Below are 19,782 nucleotides of genomic sequence, written 5' to 3'. Positions count from 1 at the left end.
ACTCATTCTTACGAGACCTTACAGATTCATTTCCGTCCTTCTGCGCTCGCCCTGCTTTGAATACACAGCAGAGCATCAACGCTGCTGTGTTACCTTGTCTATAACCTTTAGAAAGAAAGAGAGCGCTACTCCTTTCACGTGGACAGACAGGGAAATGTGAAATCTCCATAAAAGATATCATTAGAAGGTCAGAGAGGAAAAAAGGCCCTGAATGTCATTGCCTGATGGGGATGCAGCACCTCATCTCTGCGGTATTCATGGAGGACTTGATGACTTCAGATACAGCCTGTCTGGCCTCCATCTGCCCTCACTCTGTCCTTTAAACCTCTGTTCTTTCCAGTGTATACACTTTGAACTACAGCCAGATACAATCCCCACGATGCACTTTCTCCTTTTGAGGAACTATTTTCACTGCTCAAAGGGATGCGGTGCAGGATTTTCTGAGGCATTTTCTTCATGAATCTGACACAGTTTTGTGCACCACTTTGAAAAGCTTGTCAAATAGGTTGGTATTTCTGAGGCAGAACATCTCCGGGGAGTTTTCTTCCCACAGAAATATAGAAGACTGTTTTCTCTCTCTCTCTCTGTCTCTCTCCTTTTTCCCCCAAAACAGGCTTGGATAATTTTAATTCATGCATTACATGAAGTGGAAACAGCTCTGAAGTGCTTCCAAACTGTAGAAATTCTGACATTGCTGATTTAATTTCAAAACATCAGTCTTTCTTTTATAATTCAGATTTTTTTTAAAAAGTCAACAGAGAAAGTTACTTTCATGCTGGCAATCATTTTGTCACAGCAGGTGTGCCATTTTCCACATGGTGGATATCTCATTTAAACCTAACAAAGGACAATCCTGTGATTGTGGTAAAGTTGCCTGCTGCCTTGGTGGAAAGCCGCTAGTTGCAGCATCAACCTATCATTTGATGATGGGTTTCAAAAGGAAAATTGTCTTTACAGAGCCTCCCGTCTCATGCTGTGCCTCTCTTTCCTTCGAACTATTTCTTCGAACAGATATCTGCTGCTGTAGTGATCTATGTATAGAGATCAGCACGAGGGGAAAAAATCAAACCCCCGAAAAGCATCTGGGAATTCCAGAGACATACGCAGCGAAGCACGGAAAGCTGTTTACACACAGGAATACACGCACAGGAAGAACTCCAGATTGACCAAAATCTAACTTTCTCAATGCAGAGGGGGGGGGGGGGGGGGCTGTGCCTGTGACTCCTGCATACAAAGTTCACTGCCCTGTCAAATAGAAATGAGTGCATGAATACAGGCTCTGACATTCAGTATGCATGCTGAACACACTGACGCTGGCACACGACTACTCGTCAGTCATTCATACACATTCAGGGTATGAATGCTGGCATGCTGAGCGAAGGCTGGGCTGGGCTGGTATAAATCGGGTCAGAGGAGCACTTTACTTACTTTAGCCGTCGCTTCCTTGACGGACAGATTCAATGCCTGCTCCTGCTCCTGGAGTCTGCAAAGAGGAGAAGAAGAAAAAAACGTGACAATGCAGCAACAAAAGTCGCCTCACAGCAAGAAGGTTCCGGATCGATTGTCGAGTGTGGGCCCTCTCTGTGTGGAGTCTGTGTGTTCTCCCTGTGCCTGCGTGGAAGGTCTGTTTGTATGTTGCCCTGTGATGGACTGGTGACCTGCCCAGGGTGTACCCCGCCTCTCATATAGATAGCTGGGGTAGGCTGTATGGTAACAAGCCTTATGCAGTTGTTTAGAGGCAGGTTATGGAGGTGATTGGTGACTAATACCCAATCAGTTCTGGAGAATCGGATCACACATTTCATGCTTATTATTTCCTGTTTGGTATCAAAACCAGTGAAGCCTGACCAGCAGCTGTTTAGCTTAGCATAAAAGCTAACCAGCTAACTACTACTTACATAGATGTCCCCCTCTCTCTCTTTTCTTTTTTAAATCTACTCTTTTTTTAGCATCTGTCTGGAAAACAAATCATGTCTGCAGCAAACTTCTCTGCCATTTTAATTTGATTAATAGCTGCCAATAAGATACCATAGTTTAGGAAAAATCAAACTGAACACTGTGACATGACAGCATCTGTGTTGAGATGAGCGACTCAATGACAACCTATAGAACTGCATCCAATAATACAAACAACACAAGGCACTGATAGTGTTTAGATTGATCGCTGTCTAGATAATTAGTTCAGGCATCAAATGTAAACATCATATCAGTAATGTTATTATGTGCATTTATAGAAACAGGACAAAGCATTAAGGTCGCATTAAAGACATAAATCAATTAGAAGATGTGGGAGGAAAGAGCATAAAATCCATTATGCACTCCGCATTCACCTTCAGACATTCCAGTATCGTCTAATATCACAGAAATCAGTACGCCCTTTACATGTTATTCAAGCTGACGCTCAGTGTGACTCAGAGTAAAGTGTTGTCTCTGAACATCAGTATGACAGCAGCACCCTGTGTTTTTAAGTGTGCAGCTTCTTTGGATAAGGTTGATTTCTTTAATTCACTGCTCATAAGGAAAAGTGCTTTGATATGAGAAAGAAATATCCTGTGCTATTTGGAAAGCGGCTGCAGCTCAGTCACCCTGTTGACCTGAAGCACGCCAACCCGAGCTGAATATCCAATCTGAGGTCGCAATTTCAATCAGCGGTGAGAATAAATGCGTTCCAGTTGGGGTGCGAATATGTCAGATATCAAATTATGCCAGTGATGGTGGGTCACACAACCGAGAAGGCGATAAGTACAATTTACATGTCTTTCTAACGAGTGGCACGACAGAGAGGCTTTCCACAGTGCACACCCTTGCAAGCTATTAACTTCAGAGGATATGATGCAAAGTAATCATTAGCATCTGAGAAAAACCATTAAAATTCAAAGCAGGTTCAAGCAGGTGTGAGAGAAGAGGATTGAGGGCACAGGGGATGCAACAAACAAAGAAAAAGTAGTTGTGGCTGCCTGATACATCCTCCCCGAGCATGGAAAGGAACAAACTGTTCCTGGAGTCTAACAAATTTGTGCATTATATTACATTAATTTGTCAGAAGACCTACAATAGGTGCACGCCTCCCAAACAACCAACAAAGTGAGCGATTTCTGCTGTTAGCTGAGGAAATAACTGTGTTTCCTGTATGTAATGACAGTCGTCTTGTAGCGGTGTTAATTTAGTTAAAGACACACAAGACAGCCCCGCTGCTCAAAATGCTTATGTGTGGATATAAACCTGAAAGGCACAGATTTAGTGACACAGATCTTCTCTCATATGAGTTAATTCAATCACAACAAAGCAGAAAAAAAAGCATCAACTCATGGCTGATGCAGCATTCGCGGCTCTTTAGCAGCCCCATCTGGCAACCACAGGTACTACAAGGACTTTATATGTAGAGGCCTTGTATATATTCTTCTTCTTTTACATTTAAATGTAGAATTTTTGTTTATTTATATTCGAAACCTTTAATATTAATCCTCACAGGTATGTGATATGTGTATAAAATTGTGAATATTTATTCTTTATTATAATAAGCTAGCTTCAGCCAACCCTGCTAAGTAAACCCTGCATGTGACAGCCCAGTCAGCAAATCTTCCTCACAGTTTGAGTGTGAAAGCGATTCGGGCTCAGCCAATCCAATGTAAGGTCTAGTGGCCAACGGTAAAAACCCTGACACACCAGGGTGTAAAATGCAAATGCTTCAGGTGTGAAAATGTTTCTTCACAGCATTTCAGAGAGCAATTTCCACCCTGAATATATATTTGCACTTTTTTTTTCCAGTGATGCTGGACGACTGTATGTACAGCGGAGCAGCAGATTAAACAGTCTGCTGACCTGACTGACCTGAGCATGGAGGGTGGAGGAGAGACAGAGATCTGCATGCGGTTTTCGCACGTGACGAGGTCTTGCAAGGTACGGCTCATGTCCCGGAGCTGGGCCACACTGCAGCTCCTCAGCACGGAGCCCTCCAGTTCCTCCACCTCCACCTGCTGCTCCTCCTGCTGGATCTGCTGCTCCAGGCATCGACTGCGGTTCTTCAGCTCCGCCAGCTTCTGCTGCAGCTCCGTGATCTCCTCCTGGTTTCACATGGTTGAATTTACTCTTTTTATAAGTGTGTTGCACATAAACCATTTTTTACACATTAAAAGATACATAAATATTTCTGCAAAAGCAGGCATGTTTAACTATGTATTAAGATGAGTTTAAAATGAGACGAGGTTTTAGGTACTTCACTAAGTACATCTAAATTAAATATTGATGCCAACTTGAACATTTTCATCCATCTTTAAAGGTCTGAGAACAGAACATAGGATAATTACACTCAAAGTTGGGATACAGGAGAAACAAAGTGACATAATGTGAGCTGGATTTACCTCCACCTGCCGCTTCTCTTTAATCAGATGCTCTCTTCTCTGCAGTGGAGGCTGAGATGAGTCAGACCGCTCCGCTGCATCGGGTTCTGCCCCCTCCCTGCCAACCATCAAAGATACAGTCATCACAAAAGGAATACTGATGACCCCTCTGCTCTGTGGTTTCCATGGCCTTCATTCATGGTTAAAGTGAGGTGAAGCAGGGAGTATTTGGTTAAAATATATCCTACACCGTTTTCAAAGAGCTGATGTTTTTATGTGTGTGCATGCATCTACCTACAAATATACAGTACTCTGGGTTATATTTGTTCAGGACACCTGTTGGAGAGGCTCCACCTGGCTTCCTTCCTGTTACAAAGCTATTTTTGAGAGCCTTCCCAAAATGCTACATGCTATATTAAAGGAAGAGCCATCATCAGAAGATTAAAACTTATATATGCTCAATTTAACAAAGTAAAGACTTTTGTAAAAAAAAGTAAATTTAACAAATAAAACAAGCCTGGTGTTTAGTATTTCTTTTTACTTACAGATCATTAATTGCATTTATTTAAATAATTTAGTATTGTTGCACCACACTGTGGCTGACCTGCGCTGACTGCTGTCTGTCCTCTGGAGGGCGCTGTGCACCACCTGTCTGAGCCTCTCGAGGAACAGAGCCACGCTGGGCTGTCTGGAGGGGAGACCCAGCTTCAGAGCTCCTCGCTCTCTGCACAGCTCCTCCAGCTTTTTCCCAAAGCGCTCAGCTGAAACACACACACACACACCAACATCTGCTGAACATTTACAAAAACAAACATAAATGTAAGCTTCTTACTGACTCAGCCTAGCCTACATGCACCAGAACAACAAGAGCGTGCCCTCATCACTACTGATTTAATTACCAAATTATCCTTTAATTAGGGCACTCTAATCTGAAGACTGAGACTGACTGACTGTGAATATTAAAATGATAACCATCTACAGGCAGAATATCTAAATCTTCATCAACAAGAAAATCTGATCAGCTGTCTTTTCTTGTACATTTCATGAAAAGATGTTCTTGAGTTTTTCATTTCATGGCTGGCAGAAAATTAAGTTAGCATAGCTTAAAAGAGAAGTTTAAAAAGTCAGAGAGGCACATTATCAAACCAGCACTGACCTAAATAACCACTGCCCTCAAACAGATCTACAGGACTCCAGCAGCCAGCAGCAGATGTATCTAAAGTATTTATTTCTGTCACAAGGTCTGAGAAGTGGGTCACAGTGAAGTGTCAAAATAAACTTTCCTCAGGACTTTTCAGAAACAAATGTAGGTCAAACAGAGTTTTAAATGAATGCAGTTCAGTCTGAAGTTGAAACATCGTGAGATAAAAGGCATAAATCAAACAGAAAGCGGGCCTGGAGTTTAAATGCATTAGATTCTGTTAACATCTGTCAATCAGTAAACAGCAAACTCTGCTGCCCTCACAGTCTTTCTCAGTATTACCCAGAATTAGCAGGAAATTGAATAAAAGCAATATTTTCATTGATCAAGAGTCAAATAATTACTAGAAAAATGTAAAACAAAAGACAAATTCCCAGAAATGTCTAAATAGTTCGTGGTGAGCTTCTATCAGACCGTTCACAGCTGCAGCGTGTCATCAACCAAATGCTGAAATGACCCACTTATTAAAGCAAAGGCTCGACTCTGAGTCTTAGTTCACCTGTGTCATAGTCGTCTTCCAGAATGGCTTTCTGCTGGAGTCTCTGCAGCTTCAACATCATGGACTCGATCTGACAGAAGACACAACATGATGTTACACAACCGCCAGTCCTCTAAACACTGTCCGTAGGCTAAAAAAGACGTTTGTGGGTGCAATGACCGTCGTTTCAAAGTGACACTGTCAGCAGGTTGAGTAACGGGTTTGACATTTTATCAGTAGTGCAAGCGACTTTGTGTTTTTTCTTTGATTTAAAGACCAGTGCCTCAAAGAGGTCACAAAATGTCTCCTTAAAGATTAACAGATTAGCAGTTCACCCTTGTTTCTGCAGTCTATGCTAATAAGCCAAGCAGCTGCCCAGCAGGTTGTAGTCATACAGATGTGGATTCTAACATCTCTGCATCTCATTCTAATACGAGCAGCAGTCAGCAGTGCCCACCTTGGTGTGTGTGCGGTTGTTTTGGAGGCAGTCTTGCAGCACGCCCTCGTACTTCTTCACCAGGCTCTCCCAGCCTTCTGAGGCAGGTGTGGCGCTATCGTAGCCGGAGGTGACGGAGGAAGCGGAGGCAGTGTCCGAATCCACAGACAGGGAGGAGGTGACCTCTATGTCGAGAGACCTGGAGTCACAGTCGGACAGGTGGGAAGCCTCCTCCTTGCTGTTCCACAGACATTCCCGCCAAAACCTCCCGCCTAGTGCCAGCTCCTCTCGCTGTACCTGGCTACCAGGAGCGGAGGTGTGCAGTAGTTGGACGACGGTTGACTGTTTTGAAACATTGTGCTCTGATGACACAGTTTCTGGTTTTGTTTGAGGCAGGTTTGGTCCTTTAATTAGTGGTTCTGGTTCTCGGAGTGGTGTGCCTGTATTCTGGCTGGAGCTCAGAGACTGTTGGATGAAACTGAAACTGGAGTTAAAGGAGACTTCGGGGTCAGACTCGAGGGCTGGGCTCTGACTTAACCTGAGTTCACGCTGTGGCAGCGAGGAAGGGCCCACATGGCTGGATGTCCTGTTAGCAGGACTGCAGTTCACGTGGGAAAGAGGACGGGTACCCGAACAGAGAAAGCTCGTACTGTTCCAGGAGCTACATGTGCGTTCATCAGGCTGATGCTGATTCATTAAGGCCACGTCTGTAGCAGGAGTTAGCCTGTGAGCGCTGGCTGCGCCAGATTTTCCATTTCTAATACAAGCAGTCCTCTGCTCCTCCTCCTCCTCATCTTCCTCCTCCTCCTCCTCTTCCTGCCTGTAAGAAGCGCTCTGTTGTCTGGACTGCTCTCCTCTCATGTACCCTGGTCTTCGGTGGAGCCTCTTACGGCCGCAGCTGCCAGCTGTCCCTGATGCTCTGCCACCTGTCGATACAACAGATTAACCATTAAGCTGGACAACACGGTCATCAGGAAGATAAAGAGTGAGCTCACAGACCTGGCAGGATTAACGGTGCAGTCATGGAGCACAGCAGGAAAATGTGCTGCTTCAATGTGACAATTACACATCATCAGTGTAAAACATCTCATCGCTGTCACTCTCAGTGTGACTTTACATGACCAGTCATACCCCCTTCAACTACAAAGCTAGTATGCTAAGCTAACTGGATGAAAAACAAGCTGACACTTCCCAGGGTTCTGCTCCAGCTGTTGGGAAATACCAAAGCTGCGCAGTCATCCTGGAGCTAAGACACGCCTCTCGGTGAAAAAAAAAGTGGCATTTCCTGAAGTTACATTCAGATTTGTTTATTTTCGAAAACACAGCCACATGGCTTGTGCTGAATGAACCCATGTTGGAACAATAACAAAATGCCCTGATGCCAAAAAAGTTGTTAAAGGCAGAGGTCACCCCAAAATTACATGGTTATATATTTTTTTCTTTGGCCTGCAGTGCTGTTTATCTGTCCAGATGAGATACTGAGGTATTGTTAAATATGTTAAATATAAAAGTTGAAATATAAAAGACTGAAAACCACAGACATGACCAAATATTAGCACCAAGAAGTGATAAAACTTCAAGTGTAAACAGTGGTTGGTCTGAAAGTGCAGCGTGGTGATGATATAAAGGCCAGTTTGTGCTGGGAGCTGGGCACCTGCTAATGATTTATACATATAATGTGTAGGATTCAGAGGAGGAGGAGGAGGAGGCAGGGCTGAAATGTTGGGAATCAACAGCCCCTTTGTGTACAGCTGTGTAACCCCCCACCACCGTCCCCTCTGCCTCTCAATTTTCTCTCCCCCACTCATAAAGACACAGAGACACACTGATACTTTTGTGTAGAACAGAGTGGGATCAGTCACTGTCATTACAAAACCACCTAAAAACAAGTTTCATAACAAATCAACAAAACATAAGATACCACTGTGTTTTCAGACTAGCAGCACTGTCTGTTTGTCAAGACAGGAATGCAGAGCATCAAACAGACCATGACCACCGAGCAACCGCAGCACCCACTGACCTCCAGTGATGTCATTCCTTGACTCTCCCATGTGACCAGACAGGAAGAGACACTTCAGGGAGAGCGGGGATGAGCAGTGAGAGTAACATTCGGGGCGTTTCCATTGTGTCCAGGTTGTGTATGTATGTGTGTGTACATGTACCGAGCAGAGGACCCCGTTCACTAAGAGCTTCCTGTTCGATGGGACCACCGCACTGCAGCTCAGGTTACATACAAATCCATTAGCGTTCTTTTTGCAGACGTGAGCACTGTTCCATAGATGGTTCAAGAAACCCAACACTCTCTGTAGGTAGAAAACACAGCCGCATGCCGTCTGCCATCTGCTGTGGCCAAGATATTACATAGAGAGTAGATGTGTTACTGTATCCTCGCCATACTTCGATTACACAAAGACTGCTCTTCCCAGTAAAGGGGAAGGAAATACCTCAGGGCCCATTGTGTGCGTATGTGTGTGTGTGTGTTGGGGGGCATCACCATTTCAGTTGAAGTATGTCATTTGCTGCTTCCTGTCCAGGCTTTGTGCTAAATTAGTTTGCCAGGAAATTCCGGCTAAAAAACAAGCAGAATGAGACCTGAAGTGGTTCAAGAGCAACGATGAAACAATCTCAGCGCTCTCACAGTAACTTAGTGCTGAGAAAATAGGGCGTCCGAGCCAGAAGAGGCCAGATTATTTACCTTTGGAGATTAAAGAGGCCCTCCTCTGAGCGGTTAAACACGGTGTCCTATTGGTCTCTGAAAGTGCTTCAGCCAAAGAGCAGAGGAATGCAGGGGATCTCATAAAAACACAAACGTTTGAGGAACAAGCTCAGCACCCTCTCACACACACACACACACACACACATGTAACAAGCTGATCTGCATGTCAGCAACCTCCTGAGAGGCCGCACTGCTCGGCAGATGTGCAGCAGCTCGCCACTTGTGACTAACCAGAGCAGCAGAAAGAGGGAAGTGAAAGTATGCCATAATAATGTGAAGAGAAGCCTGTGATGGATGACAGGATCCTGTGTGATATATCAGGACTGTATCTCTGCTCAGATGTTGAAAAACAGCTCTGCTTCCTGTCACATGACACACCAGTCATAGGAACGGAGGGATATTTCCACATAACAGACCTACAGTTATAAAGGACCTTTTTCTTTTGTTTTCTGGTGTTTTTGTCAGCATATTGGTGGATTTACTGAGTTTATCAAAAATGTCACATGTTGAATTGGGCAAGTACAAAAGTGAAAACACCTGAATGTGTTAAAATTTCAAAATAAAAGTGGACAGCAGACAAGAAGCAACTGTATATTCTTCTGAATCTTACAGTAAAGACTGTAACTGAGTGATAAGCAGCTATATTTGGGCAAAATGTGCAATAGATGAGAGCTTAGACCATCTTCACTGTGCAACATATTTAGAGAGAAAAGATTCTTTAAGACATTTCCAACTCATCACTCAACCAAGAGGCTGAGTGGTGTCCTTTGGCCTCTCTGACCTGCATGGGGGCGGCATCCTCCATAAGGTCTCTCCAGTCTCTGCAGCTATAACACTGTGATTAAATGGCAAAAATCCCATTCATCCTATTGGAGGTTGTTGCTTCGTGGATTGGACTGCCTGTAATCATTGCTATAATAATGTAATGCTCGACAGCCCCTCCTGTAAACCCTCACACACATGCAGCAGCTCGTATATATCACAGTATTGATCCTTACCTTCGATGACCTGGTGAAGCAGAGCGTTGCTGTGACAGTCCAGTCCCATCAGCCCAGCAAACATCTTCCCAGCTGTTCGTATGCTGCTGAAGTCAGAGGCGCTCAGATCCCGGCGTTACGCGGACTTACAGCGACCATGTTTTAAAAGAAGCAGAGCCAGACAAAAAAAAGTGGACTGATCTCATTTCCGTTGTGGAAAAGTGAAGCCAGACGTGTTATTTCTGCCTCCGATTTGAACCATAAGATCTCCTCCGCACATAATAATCATGTTCTGACAGCAGTGTGCTTGTTTATCTTACATTTTTCCACCGCTGCAAACAAGTGGGCTCTGTTGCGCATGAACAGCTGGTCTGAAGAGAGGAGCTGGTCTTCATGTCATGATTCTTGTAGAGAAAGACTAAAGAAAGAAAAAAAAACCTGCGCTGCTGTTGTGTGATGGTAGAAGAAACAGCCGAGGCAAATCCGTGTGTATTATTGGGCTCATCGATGTGTTCATAAGTAATCCGTTAGTCGCTGCGCCTCTGCGTCGTGCGTCGTGTTGGAGCAACGTGAGGAGCTCCTACGTGTTCAGGAATTTGACTCCAGACTTCTTCAGACCGCCTCATAACCGCAGCGGGCAGCCTATGAATGCTCAAGCGGGGATTAAACGGGATTAAACACCGGGGAAGTTTCAATTTGTCTATTTTAGAGATTAAAAAAAATATATGGATACACAAACTATGTTACATTCGGATAAGGCCTAATAATATAATAGTAGCCTGTGCCTTTGCACTATACATCCAATGAAACGCTGTCTAATAATGTTGCGTATTTAAACCAAACGCAGCATTTCTTTGTTTCTGCACTGAGAGAACAAACCTGCAGACATTGAGCCTCTTCATCCTCCTTCTACACACAGTAATGCTCCTTTCATTCAGCTCAGCAGTGCTGATGGGACTCAGTGGCTTTGGTTTTACAGAGGTCTTTAAAAGGCTATTACAAGAAAATGCAACTCATATTTGTATGTAAATGTGTTTGAATGGAAGCAGATTTGTGATTAGATGCTATAAAGAAAAGAGCATCCACTGTACATGATGTGTTTATTGTCTGTACTGAGTCACATTGTCCCAGATTATAAAATAGATAAGCCATCACTTAGGAGGCATTCAGGCTCCCTTGAACAGGCTTCTTTGCAGCAGATATCCATGGCTTGTCACATACACTAATGATGATAACTGGACACTTGTTGAACAGTCGTCTTAGTTTGTGTCAAACTCTGTGGAAAAGGTCTGAGAACAGGATGCATTAGGACATAATAGAAATAAGAGTACAGCAAGCAAAGCAGAACTGGGGATGACGTCACAGGAAAAAGGTTGAGGAACCCCACTTCAACGAGGGGTTAAAGTGGTCTGCTGCTTTCCTCTGTCACTGCAAAGACCAACTACTTTACACCAGGGGACACTCTTCATACAGTGTCATCCTAACAGTTAATACCTGCTGTTTAGGCCATCAGTATAGCAGAGAGTGCCCTGCTTTCACCAGCAGATGTCAGACTTCACAAACGTTTAGATGTGAGCTGACAGCTTTATTTACTTTCAGCGAAGAAAAAAGTTATCTATCACCTTTCCTACCACATCCAGTTAGTTTTGATGATTTTGATGGATTTATGTGGAAAAAATACATAAATATAAACTGAGGATTTTATAGTTTCATGATAGACTGAATGAAAGTGAAACATTTATTTGCCTAATATGTTATTTATATACTTCCCCAGAGAAAAATTAAATTGCACTTGTTGCCACAAGTTATGTCTCATCTTTGCTTCTAAACATTAAATAATGTTATCACAATCCTAAAGTGTCCAAGACTGAGCGTGTGCTATAAACTAAGGCGTGATGGTCAGAGGACATCTTTTTCCCTCAGCAGTGACAGGGGAGACAGTAGTACCTGAGTTCACCAGCAGGTGGCAGACTTTAATTACACTGATATTCTGCTTCATATAATGAAAAATAAGCAATAAACAAATATCAGATTTAGTTGTGTCCCCTCAGCTGAGTGAGCAGCAGCTGTCAGGATGGAAATGGGAACTTTATAAAGGTGCTGAATTGAAACATCTGATGCATAAAGTCCCTCTGTCACACAATAATGTTGTTTTTCCAACATGAAATGTATCTAATTACTAGATTATTTGGTCATTACTGTCCAAAACCAGAGGATGGATTCTCTAACATCCATCTGGATGATAATAATAAATCCCATCAGGTGACAGGGAAGCAGCCGGAGGATAGCAGGTCTCTGCCAGCATTATTCCTCCGAACCTTGCTCTGAATTGACGTCATTGCATCATGGCATGGATTGTTTAAAGAGGGTAGAATGAGGAGGCAAAGGGCTGTTTGCGTGAGGCTGCCAGAGACGTGCAATGTGCGAAGGTCACATGTTCCTCCTCCACACAGAATCCAATGAGTGCCGGCAGCCAATGGGTTTTACCTTAGATTATCTATGTGTGATAGAGAGCGAGGGGAGGTGCAGAGGGAGAAAATAAAATAAACACACTCGCTATCAAAGCAGCTTAAAGTCTGCGAGAGCATGGCATATTTGGCACGGAACTTTTATTCATGCAAAACAACTGAAGTCATCAGATCTTTATCAAATAAAAACATGTCTATTGTAACACTGATGTTATTGTAATAACAACAAAATGAACAAGCAAGTCACAAAATGCTGGTGACATGCCATTAAAAATGCACACAAACATCAAAGTGGAACAAAACCGAAGCAGACAATGACACCACGCCGAACGCCGACAGGATTAAACCACTCCCTCCTCAGGGTCAATGAGTGCGGTCCTGCTGGAGAACACATCAGCCAGCATGTGTTTGGGGATCTCTGAACCACGGACGCGCAGGGTGTAGCAGGCGTCCTCTACTTTACCCAGGCTCTGCCGCAGCGTGTGCAGCTTCTTCGACACCTCGTACGGGCCCGTGTTTCCGATATAGGAGAAGCCGTCGTGGATCTGCCGCAGGAACTGGCTCAGCTGGAAGGGCGTGTCAATGTCACCGTTGCCCACGCTGCTAATGCACAACCGCATCAGCTCCCCCGTTAGGTCAGCCACACCCAGCAGGTAGTCAGATGGGGTCACCTGGAAGGTCAGAACCTGAGCTCCCGGCGGCAAAGCATCTGCTGAGCTCTGAGATGAAAACATGACAGAACATCACACATGAAAAGGCCTTAAAAGACTGTCTCTACTAAAACACCAGGGCCACAAATAAACCCAATTCTGTGGCAGCATGGGGCTTTAACTACAAACACTGATGGTCAGGAAATTTTGTCTGAATCAACCAACACCCATCAGCTTTTAAAATAACAGGCAGAGGTGGAGGTAAAATAACATGATGACACATAATGCTGCACACAGGAACACCTCCGTGACTCTGCCACAGATTTGGACAGACTTAAAAATAAACACGCCAATTGGGATTTTGATGAAAACATTAATATGGCACTCATGTCCATCCATATATATGTAACTACAGGATTCAGGGCTAAGCTGAATGGATGCAGGCCAGTAGTTTTATATTTAGCATAAAGAGATGAGAGGGGTTAAAAAAAAGTCAAACTGCTCCTTTAAAGGAAAAATGTGAGTTTATCTGAAATCAAATGTTACATAGGGAATAATACATGTACGCCCTCCTACCTTAGAATCTGCCTTCTCTGTTCTCATGAACACCAGTCTAGCGTTAATCTCCTCCAGACTGATAAGGCTGCGATGACGGATATAATGCAGGAAGGAGATGGCCTCCACATATTCCTGAATCCCTAATGCACAAGATTATATATATATATATATATATATATATATATATATATATATATATATATATATATATATATATATATATATAAAAAACAAACACAATACATCCAGATATTTTACTACGGCTAAACGTCACAGTTATGTATATAGATATTGCATTTGTGTGCTATTTATTAATAAACACTGTTATTAATTATAACAAAAAAACGTGGGATGTGTAAGATCTGAGTGCAGCACATGTGGAATCTGCACAGTATAGATCACAGATGTAGATAATTATTCAAATAAAACCTGTTTCCTGTCTGTTTTTTGATAGAACAACGGTGCTCGTTCTTAGTGGTGGGCTGAGATGACCCCTCATTTGTTTTCTGGCCCTGAGTAAACAACAATCAAATAATCACAGGACGGAAGACTTTGTGTCTGAAGTTTACTTTTGGTGCGGCAATTGAACTACAAAGGGCCTCCTATCTCCCTGCAGCTTAACCACAAAGTGCTCCAAAGAGCAGGCCGGGGGGGGGATGTGCTTCACCTCCACGTCTGTCTGAGTATGTAGCAGCTACACTACAGAACAGCTGAAGGGGAGAGTATGACAAATGAAATCATAGCTTTCCTAAGGTCACAACATCGCTGTACTGTAACAAATACAGGATTTTGACATTTGGTGATGTTATAGGGTGTTTACCGTACTTTATTATTATATTAGGGGGGCAGCCCACTCCCCACACCTACCTACCTATATAATGGGTCTATATCTTGTTCTTTTATTAAACAAACTAAACAGCTTAATGTTATTTATCTTATTTACACGGCGGCTGTCTCTACATGGTCGTGTGCACACGTACAGGTGAGCACACTCCCACCAGCGGACAGAGAGCTTCCGTTGTTACTGTTGCTCACGACATGCTAGTTGGTTAGACTGAACTCCATAGACCACGCTAAGCTAAGCTACACAAACAGTAGCTTACAATTGTACTAAAGGGTCAACATGCGTGCCGAGTATGAGAAATGCGTACATGTTTCAGGTCTGAGAGGTTACAGAGGCTTTCAGGCAGGCAGGCAGAGTTCAGTTCCTGAGTTTACTGCCAGGAGCTGTTGGTGTTATTTACTCTGATGCAGCTATTACCTTTGGTCAGTGAGTCCCAGAAAAAAAATGACTGGACATGAAGTTTAAACAATGACTAAGGGAAAACGAACAGGAAATTTGTGAAGTTTTACTGGGACAGTGGGTGGGAAGGTTGAGGGCTAAGTGTGAGAGTGTTACATGACTGAATCAGATCTGCTTAATCTGGTAAACAGCATGGCATACTGCTTAAAATAGGCTGCACGGCACACATTTTACTAAGAATACTGTTGATTAAAGATTATTTGAGCTTAATGTTTGACCACAGAGCAGTTCACCGAGTTGCAAGTGAACCATGGGAAAAGTCCCACTGGTAGATTTGTGTTTGCACTGCCTCAGGCTTGCTTGCTGGGTCAAGCTTAAGACCTTATCAAAGTACCGAAGTGCCCTGTTATCAGTGGCAATTACGTTTAGATGTAGCCCTCAATATCTTTGATAGTATAGAAAAACAGACCCATTATACTTCTACCCCCGCCAAGATTATCTGGAGAGCCCGTGCAGAGAGCCCAGACTCAATCTAATAAAGACGATAAAAAAAGAAGAAAAAAATGAAACATCTAATTGGTGGGAACTGCCACTGGTCACGTCGCGGAGGATGCAGCAGTGAGTGAGTTCCTGAGTGGCCATAATCTAAAAATGACTTCCCTAGCTGCTAGATAACAGCTCACCCTCGCTCCCAGTAATGTTTTTTTTCTCCAAATTCAGCAGACATTATGGCTACGCTAACAAAAACTGGTATTGGTGCTAGAAGGAAAACAACTTTATCAGAGGGTGTGTCTGTCACAGTCCAGCCTGTATCAAGGTCACACCATCAGTCACACTACTCAAGCTATAAAGGATGAAAAATGACTTCAGTATGAATAAATTAGTGATGAATACCCCTGTTTTTTAAAGGGAATGTGCCAACTTACCTGGAGTATAAGCTCTGTGATACTGGTAGATATCTTCTCCTCGTAGCTCTTCAGCAATTTGTCCAATCTTCTGCCGGACTCCATCCAGTTTCACATCTGCCTCGTTCAGAACTTCCTCTGCATCTGGTACACTGCATGTACAAAAAAAAAACAGATGTCAGAATAATATCACCAGCACGATGCCTGCTCTGTAATAACATCTTGCTGAAGTAGTACATACTTGCTCACTCTATGCAAAAGAAAAATAGCCCTTTTGCTTTCGATGGTGACGTCTCGACTGATCTTAACAAGTCGCTCATATTTGTCGTGCTTGGTGTCAAGCTCCTGCTGGAAAACTTGAGAGGAGAGAAAGACAGAAGAAGAAAAGCTTTAAGATTAAAAGAGACATTGGTGAAAGGTATGATCAATCAATATGCAGAGGAGGACGCGGTTACCTCTGAAGGCAGCGATGACAGGTGACGACGGGTTGACGCTCGTGTCGTGCTCCTGTGCTGCAGTGACATTTTTCCGAGGACATCCTTCACCTGACACAACACAGAAAGAGGAAGGTGATGCTGCAGTATGCATTGAAGGGTGAAAGTATTTATTCTGCACCGTGGGTCCACATATCTACAAGTGTGTCCCTAACATTAATTATTACTCTATACATACTACTATAATATGTTTTTATGAGTGTTTATGTGTAGTAAGTAAGTTTTATAGAAGAGCAAAGGAAGACAGGTACACTGAATCTATTGAGTGTGGAAGTGTGGAATTTCATTCCTCTCATAGACTTTGTAATTCACTCCCTCAGTTGTCAGTTGTTTTCTGCTCTTTGGAGACAGCTCTGGTTGATATCAAGCTAAGGTTGTAAATCGAGATCTTGACAGAAAGAATGTGTTCATCTCCACGACCCCATTTTGCGACGCGCCTTTTTCCGTGAGTTTCTCTTCCTGGTCACCTTCCGATCTGACCCACAGCTTATGAGATTTCAGGATGTGAAGTTACTTACATGGGGGAAGAGGTGTAAGCTTTTATGGTGCGTCATAAAGTCACTCCCTAATGGGAAAGTGATCATTCTCATGGAGAACTTATCTTCAACTTCAACTACAGGTATATGATCAACAGAGTGGGACCCCCTGCTATTTCCTTCCCCTCTGGGGATCTCAAGATAGGATAAAAGGTGTTTGTAAAGGAGGAGCAAGTTGTTCTCCTGCCTTGATGCTGGGCAATCACAGAGGCCTCTGGTTGTGTGACTTCATTGTTAGAATAAATAGTAATTTTGAGACCAGATATTGTCCACTTCTTCTTAATCAAAGAACCTGGGAAGATGAACAAAGGGATCCAGAAGGTCATCCCTAACAGCATACATAATGTTTATACATAAAAAAAGCTCTGCTAGGTGTCAATTCAACAGTTTCAAGAGTTTAAATCCAGGCAACTGGACTCAAGGATTGTTTTTTGAAGACGTTTCTCCACTCCCCCAAGTGGCTTCTTCAGTTCTGCTGCTTGGGGGTTGTGGCAAAACATCTTCAAAAAATAATCCTCGAGTCAAGTTGCCTCGATTTAAACTCTTGGAAATGACTATAACCTGGATGAACGAGAGCATCCACAGATAAATTCCACAGTTCCGCACATGAATATCAGATGGTATTGAAGGTACGTTGAGGTGGGTTGAGCACTGTGTTGCATACACTTGTCTTATTTCTTGTTCAAGCAATTAGACCATATAATACCTCATCTGATAACATTGACTGGTTGCTGTGACAGATTTTGCACACGCTTTAACCTTTAAATTGCACAATTTTGTTTTGTACTTGTATTCTATATGTCTATTTTCTATAACTAAGGTCTATACTGTTCATTTTTACCATTAGAGGTATTCTATTCTATTGTATACTGGATATAAAGAATAGACATAACGATGTTATGATAATCAACTGACTATATTAGATTTAATGTAGTATTGATGGTCACACAAATCAGCCACTAATTCAAGCTCTGACCATTTTTAAAGGCCACAAAGATGCCACTACTACTACTACTAGCTACAAAATATAATTTAGCAAACACTTTTGGGAGTTTAAACAGTAAACACGAGTCATTCCTGACTACAGCATAATGTCTTCATACTCATGCTAAAGACAACTAAACACACAAACGGCACGAAAAGCTTTGTTATTCTTGGTCAACTCTCAAATGCTGCACTTACCTTCTCGTCTATTCATACCTTCTGTGTTTAAATGTGGTTTTTATGTCGATATATAAACGATTAGCTTAGCTGACGTTAATCCGTGTTACCTAACAATGCGAGTATTTCACGCGTGTCAACGATTATCGAGCTCATTAAACAAAAACAGCTCGACGTTTTTCCGAAAAACAGAAATGATGACAGACAGGCAGAGTTAACGCTTCCTTCACCGCAACAGAAGCGTGTTTTTACAAACAGGCGTTCATGTGGGCCTCATTCATCGCGGGGCTTTTGCGCTGTTTACACGCGTAGCCGGAAGTGAAGACAGGTGCATCATGGAAGATGTAGTAACATGGCAGAGAGGTGCATTGGTTGTATGGTTCGGTTCTTTTATATATATATATATATATATATATATATATATATATATATATATATATATATATATATATATATACGGTGTATGTTTAGCTCCAGCTTTTTAACAGTTTCATTTTAAATAATAATATTATTTATATATTTTCTATTAATATGCCACAAAATAGTGTAAGTGTTTATAATGTTAGATTTTTATATCGTTCTGAAATATAGCAATTTTAATTTTTTTGTACATGCAGCTAATGTTTCAAGCATTCATTGCAAATATCACATCTGTCTTATTATATATCTTATATCTCTGCACTAAACTTATTCATTAGCGGATGACACGGGCCCGCCTTGCAGACAAAACACTTTCTTTTTCATGCTTAAATGCATCAGTTATCTCCAGACTGCCGGTCTGGATTGGCCTGTGTCATTTGTTGCTATTAAAGTATGTATGATTCAACCTTTCTTGATCAGATTACTCTTCTCTCCATAACCCCTCCTCCAGGGATTCATGACTGTGTACGTGCGGTACGACTGGTGCCAACTTGAGCTCGCCTCTGCGCAGAGTAACCTGTCTTTCAGACAGAGGTTTCACTTTGTGGTGTCAGTGATGACTGATAGACTACACCAGTGTATACAATAACATATTTGTATCAAATCACTTTAAAAATGATAATTTGGTTGATTATAATATATGCATCCAAATACTCGTTTTAAGGCCTTATTTATTAGTTTAATAAATTGCATGCACAATAACCGATTAATTTATTATATGACCCATAAAAAGTCCTGCAAATTATTCTTTTGTTGTGTGAAAGGAATTTCACATATGCGAGTCGTTGACGTTGAGTGAGGATGCCTTCAGGTGCTCCATTCAAGCTTGTAAAATAGTAAAACTGCTGGTGTTTTCAGCACCATGCACCCAACTGAGCGATTAATTCTTCTCACAGTTTTATGTAATAGTTCATCAACTACAAAAAGCACGTGCAGTCCAAAATAACAATAGCTTATATTCAATGTGACATCAAAGCGGCTTCTTTGCAGTTTCTACCATTATGTCTCTCTATGAAACATGGTGATGATGGGGGACTTTTAAAGACTAGGCAGCAAGAATCTGTGGGTGGATCTTGGAGGAACTCACACTGACTGAGATCCCTCTTGTTGGTTAATGGTCAGAAACTGTGCAAGGGCCCAGGGGCCTGTGCAGGACTAGTTAACAGCCCATTGGGTGTGTTGTAGGGTCCTGATGACAC

At 42.5% G+C, this 19,782-nt stretch overlaps 2 protein-coding genes across 6 annotated transcripts in view; both read right to left on the bottom strand.

Moving 5' to 3' along the window:
- The window catches only part of disc1 (DISC1 scaffold protein), a 35,082-nt gene extending 24,347 nt beyond the window's left edge, over window positions 1–10,735 (bottom strand). Inside the window, exons 1-8 of one of the 5 annotated variants that reach the window (XM_028423263.1) lie at window positions 9,151–9,193; window positions 8,950–9,024; window positions 6,477–7,381; window positions 6,041–6,110; window positions 4,945–5,101; window positions 4,362–4,458; window positions 3,832–4,064; window positions 1,429–1,483 (exon numbers count right to left, since the gene is read on the bottom strand). In XM_028423263.1, coding sequence (XP_028279064.1) covers window positions 1,429–1,483; window positions 3,832–4,064; window positions 4,362–4,458; window positions 4,945–5,101; window positions 6,041–6,110; window positions 6,477–7,316 — 1,452 coding nt within the window. In that variant the 5' untranslated portion in view covers window positions 7,317–7,381; window positions 8,950–9,024; window positions 9,151–9,193. Of the gene's footprint in view, window positions 1–1,428; window positions 1,484–3,831; window positions 4,065–4,361; window positions 4,459–4,944; window positions 5,102–6,040; window positions 6,111–6,476; window positions 7,382–7,454; window positions 7,651–8,475; window positions 8,522–8,949; window positions 9,025–9,150; window positions 9,277–10,169 lie in introns of those variants that run through there. The other 4 variants (XM_028423259.1, XM_028423258.1, XM_028423260.1 and 1 more) reach the window with 4 other exon arrangements.
- Window positions 10,736–12,739: 2,004 nt separating this feature from the next.
- Window positions 12,740–18,463, bottom strand: tsnax (translin-associated factor X). The gene is made up of 6 exons (XM_028422970.1): window positions 18,185–18,463; window positions 16,428–16,517; window positions 16,214–16,328; window positions 15,994–16,124; window positions 13,843–13,964; window positions 12,740–13,335 (listed from the first exon to the last, which is right to left on the bottom strand). Exons 1-6 carry the CDS (start codon window positions 18,198–18,200, stop codon window positions 12,958–12,960), a joined length of 852 nt encoding a protein of 283 aa, XP_028278771.1. The 5' UTR covers window positions 18,201–18,463; the 3' UTR covers window positions 12,740–12,957.
- Between the last annotated feature and the right edge of the window lie 1,319 nt (window positions 18,464–19,782).

Source organism: Parambassis ranga, chromosome 15 (assembly GCF_900634625.1).
Source record: "Parambassis ranga chromosome 15, fParRan2.1, whole genome shotgun sequence".
Classification (NCBI taxonomy): Eukaryota; Metazoa; Chordata; class Actinopteri; family Ambassidae; genus Parambassis; species Parambassis ranga.
This window is presented reverse-complemented; position numbering and strand designations above follow the sequence as displayed.